Source organism: Schistocerca piceifrons, chromosome 7 (assembly GCF_021461385.2).
Source record: "Schistocerca piceifrons isolate TAMUIC-IGC-003096 chromosome 7, iqSchPice1.1, whole genome shotgun sequence".
Classification (NCBI taxonomy): domain Eukaryota; kingdom Metazoa; phylum Arthropoda; class Insecta; order Orthoptera; family Acrididae; genus Schistocerca; species Schistocerca piceifrons.
In genome coordinates this window covers 94,845,070-94,866,803 of record NC_060144.1, presented here as the reverse complement: position 1 = coordinate 94,866,803, position 21,734 = coordinate 94,845,070, and the positions used below count along the sequence as shown (strand labels likewise).

At 40.4% G+C, this 21,734-nt stretch overlaps 1 protein-coding gene across 1 annotated transcript in view; it reads left to right on the top strand.

Moving 5' to 3' along the window:
• Positions 1-21,462, top strand: part of LOC124805473 (myogenesis-regulating glycosidase-like) — a 63,495-nt gene extending 42,033 nt beyond the window's left edge. The window contains exons 5-6 of the mRNA XM_047266036.1: positions 2,198-2,354; positions 21,263-21,462. Coding sequence (XP_047121992.1) covers positions 2,198-2,354; positions 21,263-21,462 — 357 coding nt within the window. The remainder of the gene's footprint in view (positions 1-2,197; positions 2,355-21,262) is intronic.
• Positions 21,463-21,734: the final 272 nt, after the last annotated feature.

Here is a 21,734-nt window from a genome sequence, read left to right as displayed (position 1 = left end):
CAAAATTTCATAATATTTGCTTAAAACAAACTACTACTTTGGCATAATGATTTTTCCATAGGCAACCACATTTTACAAATCCTTTCGGTACTCTGGTACTTTGTGATACCTGCTGAAGCGTTCAGGAACATGAAGAGAAGGGTTGGACGAACAAGTTTCGCCCTGCTACCTTGGAGCGATCACTGCAAACTACACAGTCACCCTGTTTTCCGGTGCCTGTTCTTGATATAGCATGGTACAGGCCGTCCCTGCTGTGTAGGTCACCATGCTCAGAGCCTGGCCTCTTCCTCGATGGGTTGGTTGAGCCCTGACGTCGCCCACAAGCTCCTTGATGAGACTCTTAAAAACTGCAAAGGACTCTTTGGTGTTTTCCCTCTTTTCTTTGCTATGATGACATACAGCAAGAAAGCGCTGACGATCCCCACCTGAAATTAATGAGAAGAATTACCCTTTGGTCAGGATGCGCACCGTCCCGTGTCGATACTCCAAGCCAGTCCCTAGATACAGCGCTGGGTGTGTGACGTGACAATCGGGCCACATATGCGGGCCTTGCGTCTCGAAGGGGTTAAATGTGCGGTGCCAAAGAAGTAAACTTTTCCCCTCCCTGTTAGTTAGCTACCGTATATGTATGGGATAGAATGTTATTTTGACCTACATGTTACTCAATCAATCCTATTTGTCAAAAAGCTCGAATTAATTACACTACTGGCCATTAAAATTGCTACACCACGAAGCTGACGTGCTACAGACGCGAAATTTAACCGACAGGAAGAAGATGCTGTGATACGCAAATGATTAGCTTTTCAGAGCATTCACACAAGGTTAGCGCCGGGGTTGACACCTACAACGTGCTGACATGAGGAAACTTTCCAACCGATTTCTCATACACAAACAGCAGTTGACCGGCGATGCCTGGTGAAACGTTGTTGTGATGCCTCATGTAAGGAGGAGAAATGCGTACCATCACGTTTCCGACTTTGATAAAGGTCGGATTGTAGCCTATCGCGATTGCGGTTTATCGTATCGCGACATTGCTGCTCGCATTGGTCGAGATCCAATGACTGTTAGCAGAATATGGAATCGGTGGGTTCAGGAGGATAATACGGAACGCCGTGCTGGATCCCAACGGCCTCGTATCACTAGCAGTCGAGATGACAGGCATCTTGCCTGCATGGCTGTAACGGATCGTGCAGCCACGTCTCGATACCTGAGTCAACAGATGGGGACGTTCCAAGACAATAACGATCTGCACGAACAGTTCGACGACGTTTGCAGCAGCATGGACTATCAGCTCGGAGACCACGGCTGCGGTTACCCTTGACGCTGCATCACAGACAGGAGCGCCTGCGATGGTGTACTCAATGACGAACCTGGGTACACCAATGGCAAAATGTCATTTTTTCGGATGAATCCAGGTTCTGTTTACAGCATCATGATGGTCGCATCAGTGTTTGGTGACATCGCGGTGAACGCACATTGGAAGCGTGTATTCGTCAACGCCATATTGGCGTATCACCCGGTGTGATGGTATGGGGTGCCATTGGTTACATGTCTCGGTCACCTCTTGTTCGCATTGACGGCTCTTTGAACAGTGGACGTTACATTTCAGATGTGTTACGACCCCTGGCTCTACCCTTCATTCTATCCCTGCAAAACCCTACATTTCAGCAGGATAATGCACGACCGCATGTTGCAGGTCCTGTACGGGCCTTTCTGGATACAAAAAATGTTCGACCGCTGCCCTGGCCAGCACATTCTCCAGATCTCTCACCAATTGAAAACGTCTGGTCAATGGTGGCGGAGCAACTGGCTCGTCACAATACGCCAGTCACTACTCTTGATGAACTGTGGTATCGTGTTGAAGCTGCATGGGCAGCTGTACCTATACACGCCATCCAAGCTCTGTTAATGCCCAGGCGTATCAAGGCCGTTATTATGGCCAGAGGTGGTTGTTCTGGGTACTGATTTCTCAGGATCTATGCACCCAAATTGCGTGAAAATGTAATCATATATCAGTTATAGTATAATATATTTGTCCAATGAATACCCGTTTATTATCTGCATTTCTTCTTGATGTAGCAGTTTTAATGGCCAGTAGTGTGGATGAAAATTCGGTCTCTGTGGGCAAACATTCATTTTTTTGAACGTTGTACTGCAGAGGTAACGTACGTTCTGTACTGGGCGACCTGTCTTTCAGACGGTGGAGATCAGCCGGGATCTGGCGGAGCTGCATGCCCGGTACGCGCCGCGCATCGTCGAGCTGATGGAGGCCGCCGTGGAGAACGGCACGCTCATCAACCCGCCTATCTGGTGGATCGCCGCCAACGACACCACCGCCCAGGGCATTAACTCAGGTACCGTGTGTACAGCTTTCCCACGTCGCACGTGTTGTTCTACGCTGTCTTTCGAGTTCCACTCGCTTTCTCCATCTGACGAGTTTTTTCTTATTCCCCTCCTTTTGCAGTGGTTTTATCTCCGAGCCTTAGCTGTCACACTCATGTTTATAATCCCACGCGAACCTTGTTGCTCTATTTAAGTCTTGCAGTAAGGATAATTGTGGTCTCTCGTCTGAAGAGCGGTTTGATACAGCTCTCCATGTTACCCTATGCTGTGAAAGCCTCTTCATCTCTGCAGAATTACCGCAACCCGCGTCCATTTCAACTTGCTTACTGTATTTGTCTGTTGGCCTCCCTCCACAGCGTTTACAACACCCTACTTCCTTCAGTTATCAAACTGACAGTTCCTTGATGACCCATGATGTGACTATCGACCACCCACTTTTTTTGCTCAAGTTGTACAATAGATTTTTTTCCCCAATTCGATTCACTACATCCTCATTTCTTACTCAATGTACTCATCTAATGTTCATCATTCTTAGGTAGCACGACATTCCAAAACCTTCTGCCTTCTTTCTACCTGAATTGTCCATCGTTGACGTTTCACTGCCGTGCAAGGTTACATTCCAGACAAATATCTTCAGTAACGACTTCTTTAGTTTTAAATTGATGTTAGACGTTAACAGAATCCTCTTTTTCAGAACTACTTTTCTTGCTGTTGTCATTCTGCATTTGATATCTTCCTTGCTTCGGCCGTCATCAGTTATTTTGTTGCTCAAATAACAAAACTCTTCTACTGCTTTTGGTGTTTCATTTCCTAATCGAACTCTCTCGGCATCGCCTGATTTACTTAGACTACATTCCATTACTATACTTTTACGTTCAGTGGTATTCCTACTTTCAAGACACTGTCCATTCCCGTCATCTGCTGTTCCAAGTCCTTAGTTGTCTCGGACAGACTTACAATGTCATCAGCAAACTGCAATGTTTTTATTTCCTCGCCTTGAACTTTAATTTCTTTTTCAAATTTCTTCTCCGTTTCCTTGAAAGTTTGATCAATGTACAATGAGTGACATCGAGGATAGGCTACAACACAGTCTCACTCGTTTCTCGATTACTTCTTCCCTTTCATGTTCTTCTTCCCTTACAACTGTAGTCTGGCTTCTCTATTAGTTACTAATAACATTTCGCTCCCTGTTATGTTACCCCCTGCTATCTTCAAAATTTCACAGAGTGTAGTCCAGACGATACTATCAAACACTTTCTCTAAATCTAAAAAAACTCTAAAAGTAGGTTTCAATTTCTTCAAACCATCCTCTAAGATAACTAATAGAATCAGTATCGCTTTTCTACAGAACGCAAATTGATCTCCCCCGAGGTCGGCGCCTACCAATTTTCATTTCTCTGGAAATAATTCATGTCAATATTTTGCAAACATGACTTATTAAAATGACAGTCGGTAGTATTCACACCTGTCAGTTCTTGTGATCTTCCCAATTCGAATCAGTCTTCCTCAGTTCTGAGGGTATTTCAGCTTTCCCATATTCTTGCACGTTCAATACTTTTCTCACGACTGGATATCCCATGGATTTCATAAATCCTGAGGTAATGTTGTTTGTTCCAGCGGCCTTGTTTGCACTTAGCTCTTTCAGTGCTCTGCCGAAGTGTTCTCCCAGTATTGTATCCCCTATATCATCATCATCTGCTTCCTCTTCCCTTTCCATGATATTGTCTTCATTCACCTTTGTATCTTTCACGTTTAAGCTTCCTTGCTTTTTACTGTTTTACCATCGAGGCTCTTGATACTCATTCATACAGTTACGTCTTTTATCTTGGAAGGCCTCTCTAAACTTCCTATAAGCGGTGTCTATTTTTCATATAGTTACTGAAGCTACTTTTGCATTTGTCCCCTAGATATTTCTACTTAGAAAATATATGAAGGTAGTATCTGTTCCCGAAAGAACAGTTACGATTGATGACCGTGCAGCTTCTCTAGAATGAAATGATAATTAAATCGACACCCTAGCTGCGGACAGGCGTTGGTATACATCATTTGGGACGTGTTGAAAATGTGCGCCCCCACCGGGACTTGAACCCGGGTTCTCCTGCTTACATGGCATACATGGCAGGCGCACTATCCTCTGTGCCCTCGGTGGCGCAGGTGGATAGAGCGTCTGCCATGTAAACAGGAGATCCCAGGTTGGAGTCCCGGTCGGGAAACATATTTTCAACAGTTCCCCAATGATGTATATCAACGCCTGTTTGCAGTTAGGGTGTCGATTTAATTATCATTTCATTCTAGAGAAGCTGCACGGTCATCAGTGGTATCTGTTCTTTCGGGAACAGATACTACCTTCATATACAGTTAAAATATAGCTGCCCGGCCATTGACCTTCTTGTGCGAACGCACACGCTATGCCTCATCTCGTACGGGACTCGATAGATTAATCGGCCACCAGTAATGAGTGTGATGGGAAAACATCTATTAGGCGCACTACGAATGTAGTGGTGTGGACATGTTGGTAATGTGGGTCTCACGGGGAGCGTGCAAGAGTAAGTCCCTGCAGGTTCACTATCCTCTGTGCCGTCGGTGGCAGATGGATAGAGCGTCTATCATGTAAGCAGGAGATCCTGGGTTCGACTCCCGGTCGGGACACACATTTTCAACATGTCCCCAATGATGTATATCAATGACAGTTTGCAGCTAAGGTGTCGATTTAATTATCAATTCCTCCTTAAAAATTTTGCCCTTTCTGCCGTTCTAATATTTTCGGTGTCGGTACTCGTGTTTGGTTGCTTTATTCGATGCATTTACATATTTTTTCTTTCGTCAATTGAATTAAATATTTCCTATGTGATTCTCTGTTGCCTACACTAGCTCATTTCTAAAAACTACCCATTCTTCTTTTACTGTATTCTTTCTCCTGTTTTAGTAAAACATTGCCTACTCCACCATCTGAAATTCCCAACAACCTCCATTTCCTTCAGCTTATACAGACCTCACTTCCTTAATGAACTATTTTTATGCAGTTTTTTAAAATTTAATCTGCAATTTGTAACACGAGTGTGCTTACGATGAAAACTGACGTACTTCCATGAACTGTTACTGAGTAAAGGCTGTTAAGCTATGCTGTAATACATGCACTTGTATAGTCCAGAAAACAAACTGGGAACTTCAGGAAAAGTCTCGCATACTCATTTACTTAATGCAGGCGCAACAGAAATGAATTTTGCATAGATTACTATCCCAAAATTAAAATAACTAATTTTACACCAAGAAACTTTCCAAAAATAGTAGACTTTGTTTGTTTTTAACTTATAGCCCCAAGCAGTAGAAATGGCGATGTCCCATCTTATCTGCAGTCGCTGAATCTAGACTTGAAGAATAGTTAAACCAATACTTTCCTGGGTCAGAACGTAATACCCTCCTAATAAAGCAATTAGAGAGCCTCTCACACCGCTTACTGCATTCAGAAATCAGAAATATTCCAAAATAGCAGCCAGTGACATACCTTTCCCCATCTGAATCCAAACTCCATGCAAAGAAAGTGAGTGTGTATTACTAATGGTCTGCGAATGCAGAATGTTATTAACTGTCTGTGCCATCTTAGAGCATTTATGTGACGAAGGTGGAGGTAATAAATATACAAAATATGGTAGTGTGGCTGCATTTATCAGCATCAACTACAGATAATAAATGAAGTGGCTTGAACTGAAATAATTATGAGAAAGTTCCTGTTTTAGAAAGTCCACATGGACCTTCAGTACATGAAATACAAAAAAGATTCTTGCAAAGCGCAAACAGAGTTATGTGCTGTCAATGCAAAACATATGAGAAGGCAATAATTCTTTTATAATGTAGGTTAGGATAATAATTTTGAGTCTACAGCATGATGGATTGAAATATAATATTTGGTCCTGTAATCAACACACATTTAACAAGAAATGAGCAATTGTTGCGCTTCCATTTCACCATACACAAAAGTATTACCATAGGCATGAATGGGAAGTAATCATAAGTTAACTATGAAATAGGTGGAATACACTTCGGTAATAACCTATACATTCGCCTATTGGTCACCATGGCATGTAGTAGAAAAGAACTCATCAGTTTCAGTAATCATTTCAGAAACTCAAAACTAGCTCCCATCGACACCAGTCAAAGGCACACTGTCTCTCAAATGAAACAGAACAAAATTTAATGAGAATATTACCACCATGGCGAATGCAAATTGAAATGTAAAACCTTATCATGCCAAAAACAGTCATCTCCGATTGGCTGATGATCAAAATCGGCCTAAAAAGATAGGAAATGCAACAGTGGAGAGATTGTTCAAAGAGCTAATGTTGAGTAATCAAACCTCATTATAGCACAAAGTCGCAAAGTATTTCAAACACAATTTCCAATCCAAGAAAACCAAAAATATTTTGAGCAAAAAAAAGTTAATTGCTCCTTGGATACAGAAAAAGACCATACGAAGTGCAACGAACTAATATATTCACTAAATAAAGAGAGCACACAAAGGAGATACGAAAATGTTCACAATGAACAAACAAACTAGAAATAAACTATGCAATTCAATGAGAGAACTCATCAAACAGAAGTATAAAGCATGTATAACAACACAGGTGAATCAGACAACACATTACAAGTATCAAATCATAGACATGAAATATGTACAATGCTAAGGTAACTAGGTATCTGAGAAAAAACATTATTACATTATTAGCTCCAATCCACATAAATACTCATCATCAAATCATCATCTCATCCATGTACAAACAATACACCAATGGAGGACAACACATCCATGTACACACAGACCTACATACTTAATGGCTCAAATTACACTTAATTCTCGCAACAGAATATTCCATGTCATCTACATTTCCTGTAATGACATAGTTTATCATAATCCACTTCACACTGAAAATACAAATTCATCTGAAAAAACTTGAATTTGCGTCATCATAGAAGGTTATCCCATAATACTCATCTTAAAAAATCACCATGCTCATCATGAACCAAAACTTTCAAATTCTGGTCTTCAAAATGCCCAATATACTAAGCTGCAAATCTTGCAGTCCTTCAGATAATATCATAATATGGCCTCAGTGTGAATACCAAATGTCATTAGCCTCGCTCCATATAGAAATTTCCTTAAAGATCTGCATGAGAAAGAGGGTCACACCTTCACTGAAGCTACCAGTAACTTCCTTGTTTATCTGAAACTACTATAATGCGTCTTTCATAAGCAAATACACACACAAAAATATCAAAATTAGGCATGATCCTATCATTTCTGGCCAATAGCTATTCAGGTACGTCAACATTACTCATATAATCACAAGCCTCTCATTAAGCACTGGCAATCATCAGTTCAACTGACTACTGGAAGTCTTTTACAGCCCTCTGTGATTACTGCCCAACTCGAATCATTATCCATAACTTGCAAAATCGTTTCACACCACCTCTGTCTGAGGAAAACTAAGAGTTCTCTACCTCTGGAGGGATTCTATTAATACATATGCATTCCAAATAATCTCTTGAGTAATACAATACAGTTGAAAAACCACAATACCATCCTCCCCAGGAGGGAATCACTAAAAACTCATATAAAATGCAGTTTTGAAAACAACTTTACAGACTCACATTCATTTGTTCAGCCACAGTCTGTACAGAACACCCATAACACAATACAACATACAGGAATATAAAACCACACAAGTACTCACAAACCAATTAATCATTTCACAAGTTTCAATAATAAACTTCATAAGGAAACCAAAACCTCTCATGCCTACCAAACAATTATGCAGATACATACTTATGTACAGGTGACTAGTCTCACACAACTTTCGCATCAACGATGCTATAGAGAAAGTTACACTGTCATAAAGGTATAGAACAGAACAAGACAAAGAAAACAGCAAAGAAAATAAGTTTATCCTGTTTGTTTGAACAGTTACAAATTTAGTGCTAGTCAAACATGTGTATGCTCCTTTAAGAGTTCAATTTGATATCCGCTCTTCAGTCAATACACTGTCAGATCCTGCTCAACATTCACATGCAAACACACACACGAAGTCAGTCTAGACACACTGTTATTAATACTCTTCTTTATTATTCAACATCCACCATGAACAACAACATCTCAGTGTATAGAAAACACTCCCTACTGTGGTTGACTATCAATAATATAGAAACATAAATCAAAACAAATCATTCTGTAATAAATCACTGGGTCACACAATACTCAAATAATCTATCACTGTATCAAAACATGCATCAAGAATCAAACATCTGTGGCAAACTTATGAAAACATTAGATACCATATAAAATATTACTCATATTCAATATATCAGACTTCACCCACAGTGCGAGAAAATGATTTCAAGTACACAGAAAATCAGCTTACCAAAGATTATAACGTTAATACCGAGGAAATACACAAAAATACATGAGAACTACATCCATCACAAGAACACTAACCATCATCTGAAAATTACCAGCACCCTTCACCTCAAATGTGGCAGCCCCATGTATAAGTTTAACATCAATTACATGATATGTGCCTTATCATCCACAAAAATCTTACCACACAAAGAAAGATAATACAAGAAACACATGGGAAAACTGGCTGGCTACTTAGATAAACTATTAATTGAGAACACTTCAAGAGAAACCACATGTAAACTGCGTGGTTGCTCTCACAAAACAAAAACTATGGACTAATGTACAAATGAAAGACACTGGAGAGTCCCTTCAGTGTACACCCATTTAAGAACTCTATTGGTGCCACTCAGACACTAAGGTTCTCTCTGCTTCCAGAGTGTATAACATCAGTCTTATGAGTGATTCACTCCCAGTTAGGCTCTACAGCATTCACGTCAGTTTCAACAACTGTCCTTACCATGCTGCAAACCTAATTCCAAGTCTTGTCACCACATATTCTACTTCTTGTATTAGTAACTGATTTAAACCTCAACAGCCACAGCCTTGGCCATATCATTATGTATATATCCATCACCATTTTGCTGATCATCTGTTGGCACAGTAACACCTAATCATGATTCATTATTGATTAGTTCAACTTAATATACAATTCCTAATTCTTCTTCAGTTTTAGATACCTTCTCATTTAATTCCTTTTGTTTCCCTTCTGCTCCTGTTAATCTCCTCCTGTACTTCCTTAAATATCTATAATGACCTCACTTCTTCAGATCCTCAAACACGCACAGGTACAATACCACTGGAACTTTGTTCAGTGCTAACAACCAATTGTGCAATAGCCAAGTAATTAATTTTCTCAACTGTTTTTTGATTTTCTTCCCTATTCTCAGATACATCCTCCTCTTATTAAACTTATTCCTGAATTTGACGACTTTCTGAACAAACTTCAGAACTCACCTTGCTCACAAATCTGCTTATTCTTTTCATATTCTTCACTTAAATTATCTGAATCACCTAGTAACTACTTTTTCTGTTCAGAGAAAATCTCTTAAAAATTAACCTGGCCTTTTTGAACACTGGCGAGTTTTTGTCAAGTGTAAAATCACTCTCACCAGAAGTTAAATTTCCCCTTAACTGTATTTTTGTGCAGTATGCACATTTATAACCTTGCAGCGTCTTTCCCAGTGGATTCAAATTTATCTTCTTAACTCTGTACCTGTCCCTGTACAGAAATAAAGTTGTTGTTCTGTTGCATCTTCCTCCAGTCTCTCAGTTAATTCCATTGCACTCACTTCTGTTGAGTTACAACATTGGTGTCACTGGCTGCATCACTTTCTATGTAACTAATTGATATATTGATTTAATCACTATAAGAAACACCTTTATTTCCTTGAGAAGTAACTCTGCACAGGGTTCCAGAATAAGACACTTCTCCCTTCTCTCTTGACATCTCCAGAAACGACCACTTTTTGCCTCTCTTTAACTACCCACAAGGTTTTCCATCATACAGTGAACAATAAAACCACCAATGACTAAACAGAAACTTTAAACTGACTCGTCCTATCTCAATTCTAACAAAATTCAACAAGCCAAACTTGTACACAAAAGTGAAATATTTTCCACTAAACCTGCCACTACTCCACCAGATCATCAAGACAAAGAATAACACTGTTCAAAATATTTTCTCAGTACCAGAATTTTAATAAAAGAAAATGTGGTATGAGAAATAGATTTTATTAAGACAGTGCCGTAGAAGTGAAATTATTAAACTAATACAGGGAATTATTTACCACAAGCATCATCTGAATGATCACAGAAGCACAGAAAGTTCCAACTCCCTTTAGTACGCTCAACACTACACTGTATGTGCTCCACCTGCAAAATTTTCTAAGTCTGTGGTATGCATGTATCATAACATACTTAGCACTCTTTAATCATATGAAAACGCCTACCTTAACACAAATCCTCCTCAGCAAGTACATATGTAGAAAGGGGGACAGGTAGTCGGTGAAGGTGATTTCTTTACTCTGCACTTCAGATTACAAAATTCAATCATCAAACAAAATCACACAACTTGCTATCTTATGATGCAATGAACTGTTGACAAGGAACACCCTAATTCCAAATATGCAAAGTGGAACAAACTAGAAAACAAATCCAAGTTATACTGTATCGGCAAGATGTAGTTCCAGTGAATAAACATCCACGCTTATATATACATGTCCTAGACAGATATGAAATGCATCGGTGGCGCTTATTTGACTGTTCGAAGCTGACTATAGCAGAAACTCTCAAAGCATTTCAAAGACAACTCATGACTGAAAAAAAACCGGAAATATTATGAGAAAAAAATGAAACTGCAAAGAAACAGGCAACTTTTATCACTCCCTCTCTGTTAATTGTAACAGATTTGCAATGTGTCTTGAAGGAGACCACCACAGGGCCTTACAAATTGGTATATGCCATGTAAAATATTTCCCTTACACGATATCTCATGTTGACATAATGTATAGATAACCGTCCCCTTTTCATTTTCCTCGACTCTTTTAGCTGTAGTCCGGTTTCTTTACAAACTATAAAGAAAGTTTCAGTTGCTACATTTGAACCATACTGCCATTCTAATTTCAAAGAATGTATCCAAGTCAACAGTGTCAAAAACACGCTATAAATGTAAAATTGCCTTCCGTCAGCCTAAGGTAAATTACAGTGTCAGTATTGCTTCGGATGCGACTATATTTCTTTGAAACACAAACTGATCCTTCTCGAGACCGACTTCAACTTCTTTTTATTCTTCTTAAAAATTATTCATGTCAGTGTTTTACAACCATGCCTTATGAAACTGTTGGGTCTGTATATTCCCACTTGTCAGAGTCTGCCTTATTTGGAACTGGAATTATTGCATTCCTCTCGAAATATGAATGTATTTCGCCCATCTAACATATCGTGCATATGCTGAAGTAGTTTCGTCATGGTATGTTCACCTGAGGATAATCTGGGTGGAATGTCTTCTAGATCAGGTGCCTTATTTTGATTGGATCTATCAGTGAGCTAACAAATTTTCTCATAGAATAATTTCTGATATCTCATCGTCATCTTGTTTCTCTTCCATAACGCTACTTTCAATTTTGTAGTCCTATTACTATTCCTTCCATCCCAGTGTCTCCTCTTGTTTACTTGCATTGGATTACCATCTGAGCTCTTGATACTCATACAACTGTTTCTCTTTAATTTTCCTATACATGGCATCTATGTTTCTCACTGTAATGCATCTTTATACAGTATTTTACTTCCCCTTTAACCATTCCCGGTTTGCCATTATGAAGTTTATGACGATACCATTTTTAGGCGCGATTATAGCCTTTTGCCTGCACTTTTGTGTTTTGTACTTTCATCAATTAAATTCAACAAATTTTAAAAGAAATGTGGTTGTAATCACAAGTCGTACTTTCTCAAGAGTCAATTTAAGTCAGTGGCAACAAAATCAACTGCACTCTCTGGTGAGAGGCTGATACTTGTGAAACAAATTATGAGGCACTGTTCCATGTTTTATACATTTTGCTTTTTGTGCCATCAATGACTTGTATATGCCATTTGTATTAATATGCAGACATAAATGGAACAAATAACTCTCATTTCCTTATGGAAACAATTACATTTTCTATACATAACAATGAAGGGAGATAACAACTTTGATATCTACATAAAACCAGCAGCAACAGATACAGTTATACAAGCCACATCAACCCAGCCACAAAACCACAAACTAGCAGTTCTTCAGCGTATGGCACACTGAATAAAACTGCAATTCACAGACAAATTATGAAAAACTACTAGAAACAGCATATACATACAAACAACGAATATAACCCTGGTGCAGTACATTGTTTAAATAATAAAATCAAAACACTACTGTAAGAAAAAGATATGGCGCAGAAGGTAAAAGGATCACAAAACTCCACTACCAACATCGACACTACAGCGCACACAAGCACAGAAAGCATAAACACTGGTCCGAAGACTAAAAAGGATAAACGGTGTAGAGTAACCACGCAAATCAACACATGACATAAGAAATATATTGAAGAAATACAAACTTCACATAGCATACGGAACAAGAAAGATACCACATCGACATTTACACAAATAAAAAGACAGGTGTATGGCTAGTAGTGTGCCAAGACTGTTATTTTTTTGTTTACTGAAGGAATTTTATAGGTTGCTGTTTAGGTACATTCGATTATGGATAGAATTAACAATCGTAAAAACTACGAGAAAATCACTTACAGCACTTAATCAGAAGATCTGTGTGTGTGTTTTGTTTTTTCTTGTGGTCCAGAGACTGGTTTGAAGCAGCTTGCAGCTCTCCATGCTACTCTATCCTGTTCAAGCCTCTTCATTTCTGAGTAACTATTGCAACCAACATCCTTCTGAATCTGCTTACTGTATTCATCTCTTGGTCTCATTCTACGATTTTAACCTCCAGCGCATCCCTCCAGTACTAAATTAGTGATCCCTTGATGCCTCAGAACGTGTCTTACCAACCGATTCCTTCTTCTAGTCAAGGTGTATCACAATATTCTTCTCCCAATTCTGTTCAGTACCTCCTCATTAGTTACGTGACCTACCAATCTAATCTTCAGCTTTCTTCTGAAGAACCACGTTTTTAAAGCTTCTATTCTCTTATTGTCTAAACTATTTATCGTCCACGTTTCACTTCCATACATAGCTACACTCCATACAAATACTTTCAGAAACGACTTCCTGACACTTAAATCTATACTCGATGTTAACTAATTTCGCTTCTTCGAAAACGCTTTCGTTGCCATAGCCAGTCTACATTTTATATCAACTCTACTTCTACCATCATCAGTTATTTTTCTTCCCAGATAGCAAAATTTATCTACTACTTTAATTATCTCATTTCCTAATCTAATTCCCTCAGCATCACCTGATTTAATTCGACAACAATCCATTGTCCTCCTTTTCCTGTTGTTGATGTTCATCTTATATTCTCCTTTCAAGACACTGTCCATTCCATTCAGCTGTTCTTCCAGTTCCTTTGCTGTCTCTGACAGATTTACAATGACGTCGCCAAACCTCAAAGTTTTTATTTCTTCGCCATGGATTCCGATTCCTACTCCAAATTTTTCTTTTGTTTCCTTCACTGCTTGCTCAATATACAGATTGAATAACATCGGGGAGAGGCTACAACTCTGTCTCACTACCTTCCCAACCACTGCTTCTCTTTCATGCCCCTCAACTCTTATAACTGCCATTTGGTTTCTGTACAAATTGTAAATAGCCTTTCGCTCCCTGTATTTGTCCCCTGCCACCTTCAGAATTTGAAAGAGAGTATTCCAGTCAACGTTGTCAAAAGCTTTCTCTAAGTCTACAAATGCTAGAAATGTAGGTTTGCCTTTCCTTAATCTATCTGCTAAGACATGTCGTAGGGTGAGTATTGCCTCACGTGTTCTAACATTTCTACGGAATCCAAACTGATCTTCGCTGACGTCAGTTTGTACCAGTTTTTCAATTCCTCGGTAAAGAATTCGTGTTAGTATTTTGCAGCCGTGACTTATTAAACTTTCCCGTCTGTCAACACTTGCTTTCTTTGGGATTGGAATTATTATACTCTTCTTAAAGTTTGAGGGTATTTCGTCGGTCTCGTACATCTTGCTCACCAGATGGTAGAGTTTTGTCGGGACTGGCTCTCCCAAGGCTGTCAGTAGTTGTAATGGAATGTTGTCTACTCCTGGGGCCTTGTTTCGACTTAGATCTTTCAGTGCTCTGTCAAACTCTTCACGCATTTCCATAATATTGTCCTCAAGTACATCGCCCTTGTATAGACCCTCTATATACTCCTTCCACCTTTCTGCTTTCCCTTCTTTGCTTAGAACTGGTTTTCCATCTGAGCTCTTGATATTCATGCATGTGGTTCTATTTTCTCCAAAGGTCTCTCTAATTTTCCTCTGGTAGTATCTATCTTACCCCTAGTGATATATGCCTCTACACCCTTACATTTGTCCTCTAGCCATCCGTGCTTAGCCATTTTGCACTTCCTGTCTATCTCATTTTTGAGAAGTTTGTATTCCTTTTCGTCTGTTTCGTTTACTGCATTATTACATTTTTTCCTTTCATCAATTAAATTCAATATCTCTTCTGTTACCCAAAGATTTATACTAGCCCTCGTCTTTTTACCTACTTAATAATCCTGTGCTGCCTTCACTCTTTCATCTCTCAGAGCTACCCATTCTTCTTCTATTGTACTTCTCTCACCTGTTCTTCTCAATCGTTCCCTAATGATCCCCCTGAAACCCTCTACAACCTCTGGTTCTGTCAGGTTATCCAGGTCCTATATTCTTAAATTCCTACCTTTTTGCAGTTTTTTCAGTTTTAATCTACAGTTAATAGCGAATAAATTGTGGTCAGAGTCCACATATGCCCCTGCAGTGTCTTACAGTTAGAATATGCTTCCTAAATTTCTGCATAACCTTTATGTAACCAATCCGAAAGTTTATGGGGTCTCCATGTCTCTTCCACATCTACTACCTTGTTTTGTGATTCTTAAACCAAGTGTTACCGATGATTAAATTACACTGTGTGCAAAATTCTGCCAGGCTGCCGTCTCTTTCATTCCCCCCCCCCCCCCTCTCCCCCCCTTACGTATTCACCTACTATTTTCCCTTCTCTTCTCTTTCCTACTATCGAATACCAGTGCCCCATCCCAATTAAGTTTTCGTCCCCTCCAATTGTGTGAATAATTTCTCTTTTCTCGTCACATATCTCTTCAATCTATTCAGCATCTGCGGAGCTAGTTGGCATATAAACTTGTACTACTGTCGTAGGCGTGGGCTTCGTGTCTATCTTGGCCACAATAATGCTTTCACTATGCTGTTTGTAGTAGCTTACCCGCACTCCTATTTTTTATTCATTATTAAACCTACTCCTGCATTGCCCCTAGTTGATTTTGTATTTATAACTCTGTATTCACCTGACCAAACGCCTTGTTCCTCCTACCACCGAACTTCACTAATTCCAACTATATCTAACTTTATCCTATCCATTTCCATTTTCGAATTTTCTAACCTACCTGCCCGATTAAGGGATCTGACATTCCACACTCCGATCCGTAGAACGCCAGTTTTGATTCTCCTGATAACTACGTCCTCCTCCCGGAGATCCGAATAGGGGACTATCTTACCTCCAGAATATTTTACTCAAGAGGAAGCCCTTGGGAAAAATTACGGCTGTAGTTTGCCCTTGCTTTCAGCAGTTCGCAGTACCAGCATAGGAAGGCCGTTTTGGTTGATGTTACTAGTCCAGATCAGTCAATCGGACTATTGCCCCTGCAACTACTGAAAAGGCTGCTGCCCCTCTTCAGGAACCACACGTTTGTCTGGCCCCTCAACGGCAAGGTCCGTTGTTTGAAAGTGCAATAACTACCTGCGGTTTGTGTAGCCCATTTTGTATATGAAAAACGTGGAAAATTTAAGATATATAAGTTAAGATAGGTTGCGAAAAGAAACAATAAAATTTATGAAATGATATTGAGCATGTCCCTTTGCAGCCGTCTGGGTTGTAGTCTTGGAATGCACATCGAGTCTGCACACTATGACTGGTTACTAACATGCTATTATTATTTTCATTTCCAAGTGGGCCCGGAGGTGTGACACAGGCTGTGTAGATTTAAAGCCTTTTCCTACCCCTGCAGGGTTGATGTTGCTGCTAACTAAGGTGAACTGTATGTAAAGTTTCAATTGAATTTTGCAGTGATAATATGATAAAACTACTGGTATTATAACCGTAACACTAATGTAACGTTTTGAAAACTAAGAGTTTGATATGTAGGAACAGATAGGGTTTAAGTGTAGGTGCCGCTGTGGATGTGGACATCTAACCATGGGGGTGTGAGCTCGATTTGCCAGACGTCGTGACTGAACACGTCACCATCGATGCTTGACTCTCCCTCTTAACTCGCCATCACTTTGTAGTCCTTCTCCCTATTTTGCACCCACTGCACCCTGGGGAGTCCGTGGCGACATCATTTCCTGTACTTAGCTATCTGTCGCTTTGAGATTTGTTAGCTAGACCGTCAACTACAGATTACTTTCGCGGTGCTCCTACAGCCGTGCATAGATAGGATGTTTGTGGGATGTTCTATCTAGAGGTGCTAAATAATGCGCAGTGGAAGACAACGTATTCTGGAGCTTTCTCATTTTCGCCTTCGCAGACGCCCCTCTACATGAGATCGAGTTGTAAGAGATAAATACCATTAGGATTGTGTCCTGTCCAAAGATGTATCATGCCTCGACTAGGGTTGACATGATGCATTTCCAACCCACCTCTGAACTTCGGGGAGAAGGAGTAAACTCGTCAACCTTTATGACTATTGTCCCATTAACTCTGCCATTTTTAACTGGAGTTCTTTGGTCGTTTTCACATCATTTATTTTCTGGACATTTTCTACACTTCTTTTCCTCAGCCAGTCTGCAGCACCAGTGTAGCTAATAGCGATGTACATGGAGTTTATTCCGAGAACGATTCACAATGGCACCACTGGACCGGCTCGCAACGCCGCAGACGCAGACAGCAAAGCAGTATAATAGCTGATGGCAGACAGTAATTTTATAACAAGGCAGAAGGTACATATAAGAAGACAGCAGTGTAAACACAGCTGTCAAACTTTGATCATCACTGAATAACGCAAGTGTAAAAGCTAAGAAACATGAAACACGTTGTAAAGTAATAACAATGGAAAATCGTAACAGAAAGATAATAACGTACGGGAAAATTTCCTCATATACAAGGCCTTGAAATGAATGAGAAATTCATGAATGACAAAAAGAATGAATGCAGGAACTCACCTCTTTCTGTGGCCACTAAAACAATACAGCTGAAGCATAGCATTAAGCCACAGCAAAAAATCTCAACCAATCAGCCCTCCGTCTCATCTTTCATCCATTTAAAAACACACAAACTAATATAACCGATATTCACCGTACAAAGTCGCCCTCCTATTTCCGTGTCTCAACTCCGCTCCCCCCCCCCCCCCTCCCCCCTCCTACCACACTGTACAGTACATTATAAACAAACGAAAACTGAACTGCTTACAGCCACTGGAATACAACCGGACAGCAGGACGCCTGTTATCGATTGGCAATACGTCATATAACAAATACACACAGTAAAGAAACGTTATAGACAGCAAGCTAGTGAAACGTGAGGTGTACATGAGGAAATGTTCACAGACATCCTGGAATGTCTGGATAACTCAATGCGGCACAGGTTCGAAAAAAGAACCACACAAATTAGTGAGTGTAACCAAGGCACGTGAAAACATTGAGTAAATTCTACACAAATTTGTTTTTCTAACCCAATTATAGGAAGGCAACACAGAAAAAGCTGCTACAAACGAACATACATTCGTTTTCAGTAAGAAACAAAACAGGCTACTGAAGATACTTAAAAACAGAGGAAGCGAAACCCGTAACTCAGTGAAACAAATGGACAACAGCTTTCTATTTAACCTCAGAGACGCTATGAAGACAGTGTTGGTGTAGTTGCAGACGTTTACTCTGACGCCAAAAGACAATCCTGTAGCTACATCAGATCCTTCAACCATCACTGGGACGTCCTGACGCTACTACGGATTTTAATGTGACTTAATTGTTCATTGCTTATGATGTGTCTTCATGTGTAAAGAATACGCTTGTCCTCGAAACATAGTGTTGTTGCTAGGTACTAAATAATATAGACCTACTTTTACATCTCATATCTCTAAGAAATTGACATGGAGGAGAAATTACAAAATATTAAAGCTTCGAAACTCACTTGTGAATTAAAATAAACAATATTTTAAAATACTGTTATCATTTTTTCCTGAAACACTCATATACTTGGCTGAATGCAACTCACATCCTTCTGAATCTTTTTAGTGTATTCATCTCTTGGTCTCACTTTACGAATTTTACCCCCCCCCCCCACCCCCCCCCCCACGCTGCCCTCCAATACCAAATTGGTGAACCCTAGATGCCTCAGAATATGCACTACCTACCGATCCCTTCTTCTAGTTATGTTGTGCCACAAATTTCTCTTCTCTCGAATTCTGTTCAATACCTCCTCATTAGTTATGTGATCTACCCATCTAATCTTCAGCATTCTTCTGTAGCACCACATTTCTAAAGCTTCTACTCTTTTCTTGTCTAAGCTATTTATCGTCCACGTTTCACTTCCATACATGGCTACACTCCATACAAATACTTTCGGAAAAGACTTCCTGACACATAAATCTATACTCCATGTTAACAAATTTCTCTTCTTCGGAAACGCTTTCCTTGCCGTTGCCAGTCTACCTTTTATATCCTCTCTGGTTCCACCATCATCAGTTATTTTGCTCCCCAAATAGCAAACTCATTTACTGCTTTAAGCGTCTCATTTCCTATTCTAATTCCCGATTTAATTAGACTACATCCCATTATCCTCGTTTGCTTTTGTTGATGTTCATCTTACATCCTCCTTTCAAGACACTGTCCATTCCGTTCAACTGCTCTTCCAGGTCCTTTGCTGTCTCTCACAGAATTACAGTGTCATCAGTGAACCTCAAAGTTTTTATTTCTTCTCCATGAATTTTAATTCCTACTCCAAATTTTTCTTTTGTTTCCTTTACTGCTTGCTCAATATACATATTGAATAACATCGGGGATAGGCTTCCCTTTCATGCCCCTCGACTCTTACGTCTTCTGGTTTCTGCACAAATTTTAGATAGCCTTCGGTCCCTGTATTTTACCCCTGCCATCTTCAGAATTTGAAAGAAAGTATTCCAGTCAGCATTGTCAAAAGCTTTCTCTAAGTCTGCAAACGCTGGAAACGTAGCTACACCAAGAAGAAATGCAGATGATAAACGGGTATTCATTGCACGAATATATTATACTAGAACTGACATATGATTACATTTTCGCGCAATTTGGGTGTATAAATCCTGAGAAATCAGTACCCAGAACAACCACCTCTGGGCGTAATAACGGCCTTGATACGCCTGGGCATTGAGTCAAACAGAGGTTGGATGGCGTGTACATGTACAGCTGCCCATGCAGCTTCAACACGATACCACAGTTCATCAAGAGCAGTGACTGGTGTATTATGACGAGCCAGTTGCTCGGTCACCATTGACCAGACGTTTTCAATTGGTGACAGATCTGGAGAATGTGCCGGCCAGGGCAGCAGTGGAACATTTTCTGTATCCAGAAAGGCCCGTACAGGACCTGCAACATGCTGTCGTGCATAATCCTGCTGAAATGTAGGGTTTCGCAGGGATCGAATGAAGGGTAGAGCGACGGGTCGTAACACATCTGAAATGTAACGTCCACTGTTCAGAGTGCCGTCAATGCGAACAAGAGGTGACCGGGACGTGTAACCAGTGGCACCCCTTCCATCACGCAGAGTGATACGCCAGTATGGCGATGACGAATTCACGCATCCAACGTGCGTTCACCGCAATGTCGCCAAACACGCATGTGACCATCAAAGTGCTGTAAATAGAACCTCGATTTATCCGAAAAAATGACGTTTTGCCATTCGTACACCCAGGGTCGTCGTTGAGTACACCATTGCAAGCGCTCCTGTCTGTGATGCAGCGTCGAGGGTAACCGCAACCATGGTCTCCGAGCTGATAGTCTGTGCTGCTGCAAACGTCATCGAACTGTTCGTGCAGATAATTGTTGTCTTGCAAATGTCCCCATCTGTTGACTCAGGGATCGAGACGTGGCTGCACGATCCGTTACAGCCATGCGGACAAGATGCCTGACATCTCGACTGCTAGTGATACGAGGCCGTTGGGATCCAGCAAGGCGTTCTGTATTACCCTCCTGAACCCACAGATTCCATATTTTGCTAACAGTCACTGGATCTCGACCAACGAGAGCAGCAATGTCACGATACGATCAACCGCAATCGCGATAGGCTACAATCCGACCTTTATCAAAGTCGGAAACGTGATGGTACGCATTTCTCCTCCTTACACGAGGCATCACAACAACGTTTCACCAGGCAACGCCGTTCAACTGCTGTTTGTGTATGAGAAATCGGTTGGAAACTTTCCTCATGTCAGCACGTTGTAGGTGTCGCCACCGGCGCCAACATTGTGTGAATGCTCTTTAAAGCTAATCATTTGCATATCACAGCATCTTCTTCCTGTCGGTTAAATTTCGCGTCTGTAGCACGTCAGCTTCGCGGTGTAGCAATTTTAATGGCCAGTACTGCACGTACGGAGTATCAAACTAACTGCGAAAGAAACTCTCGCTGATGTAACACAATACGAAGTGAAGGTGCAGCGCCCTAGTGGTGAGAGCTGGCGGGAACGATGAATCGCTATGAAGTATTAGCCCCTGTGGGCTGAGTCAAATATGGTTGTTTTGTAATATCAGATAAAACAGGATTTTACATATTTGTCGTATTTTAATATTTTGTGTGCAGAGTACCTGTTGGGAGAGGACATATTGGTGGCACCGGTTCTGGAGGAGGGCGCCGTTAGCCGCGACATCTACCTGCCCAGTGGTAACTGGACGGACGAGGTGGACCCCGAACACCCCATCATAGAGGGACCCATCTGGCTCACCAACTACTCGGCACCACTCAATGTCTTACCCTATTTCACCAGGGTCACAGAAGAGTAGTAAGAATGGTGTTTCTCTGTTAACACAGATGTACATATCTCCCAAAATACGTTTGTAAAAGCAGGCATTATAATATGTGGAATACGATAAATAAAAGTATCCCCACGTATATTATCCCTTCCTTAAAATACCACCTTCTCATTGTTTCAGTTTAAGCAGATCAGTTAATGTTCATGCAGTATGTCTTTACACCTTCATCGAGTGGGTTTTAGCAATATATACGGCGCATTTACGCGGATTTATTTTCGGAATTTTTAAATTTTCTTCGTTAG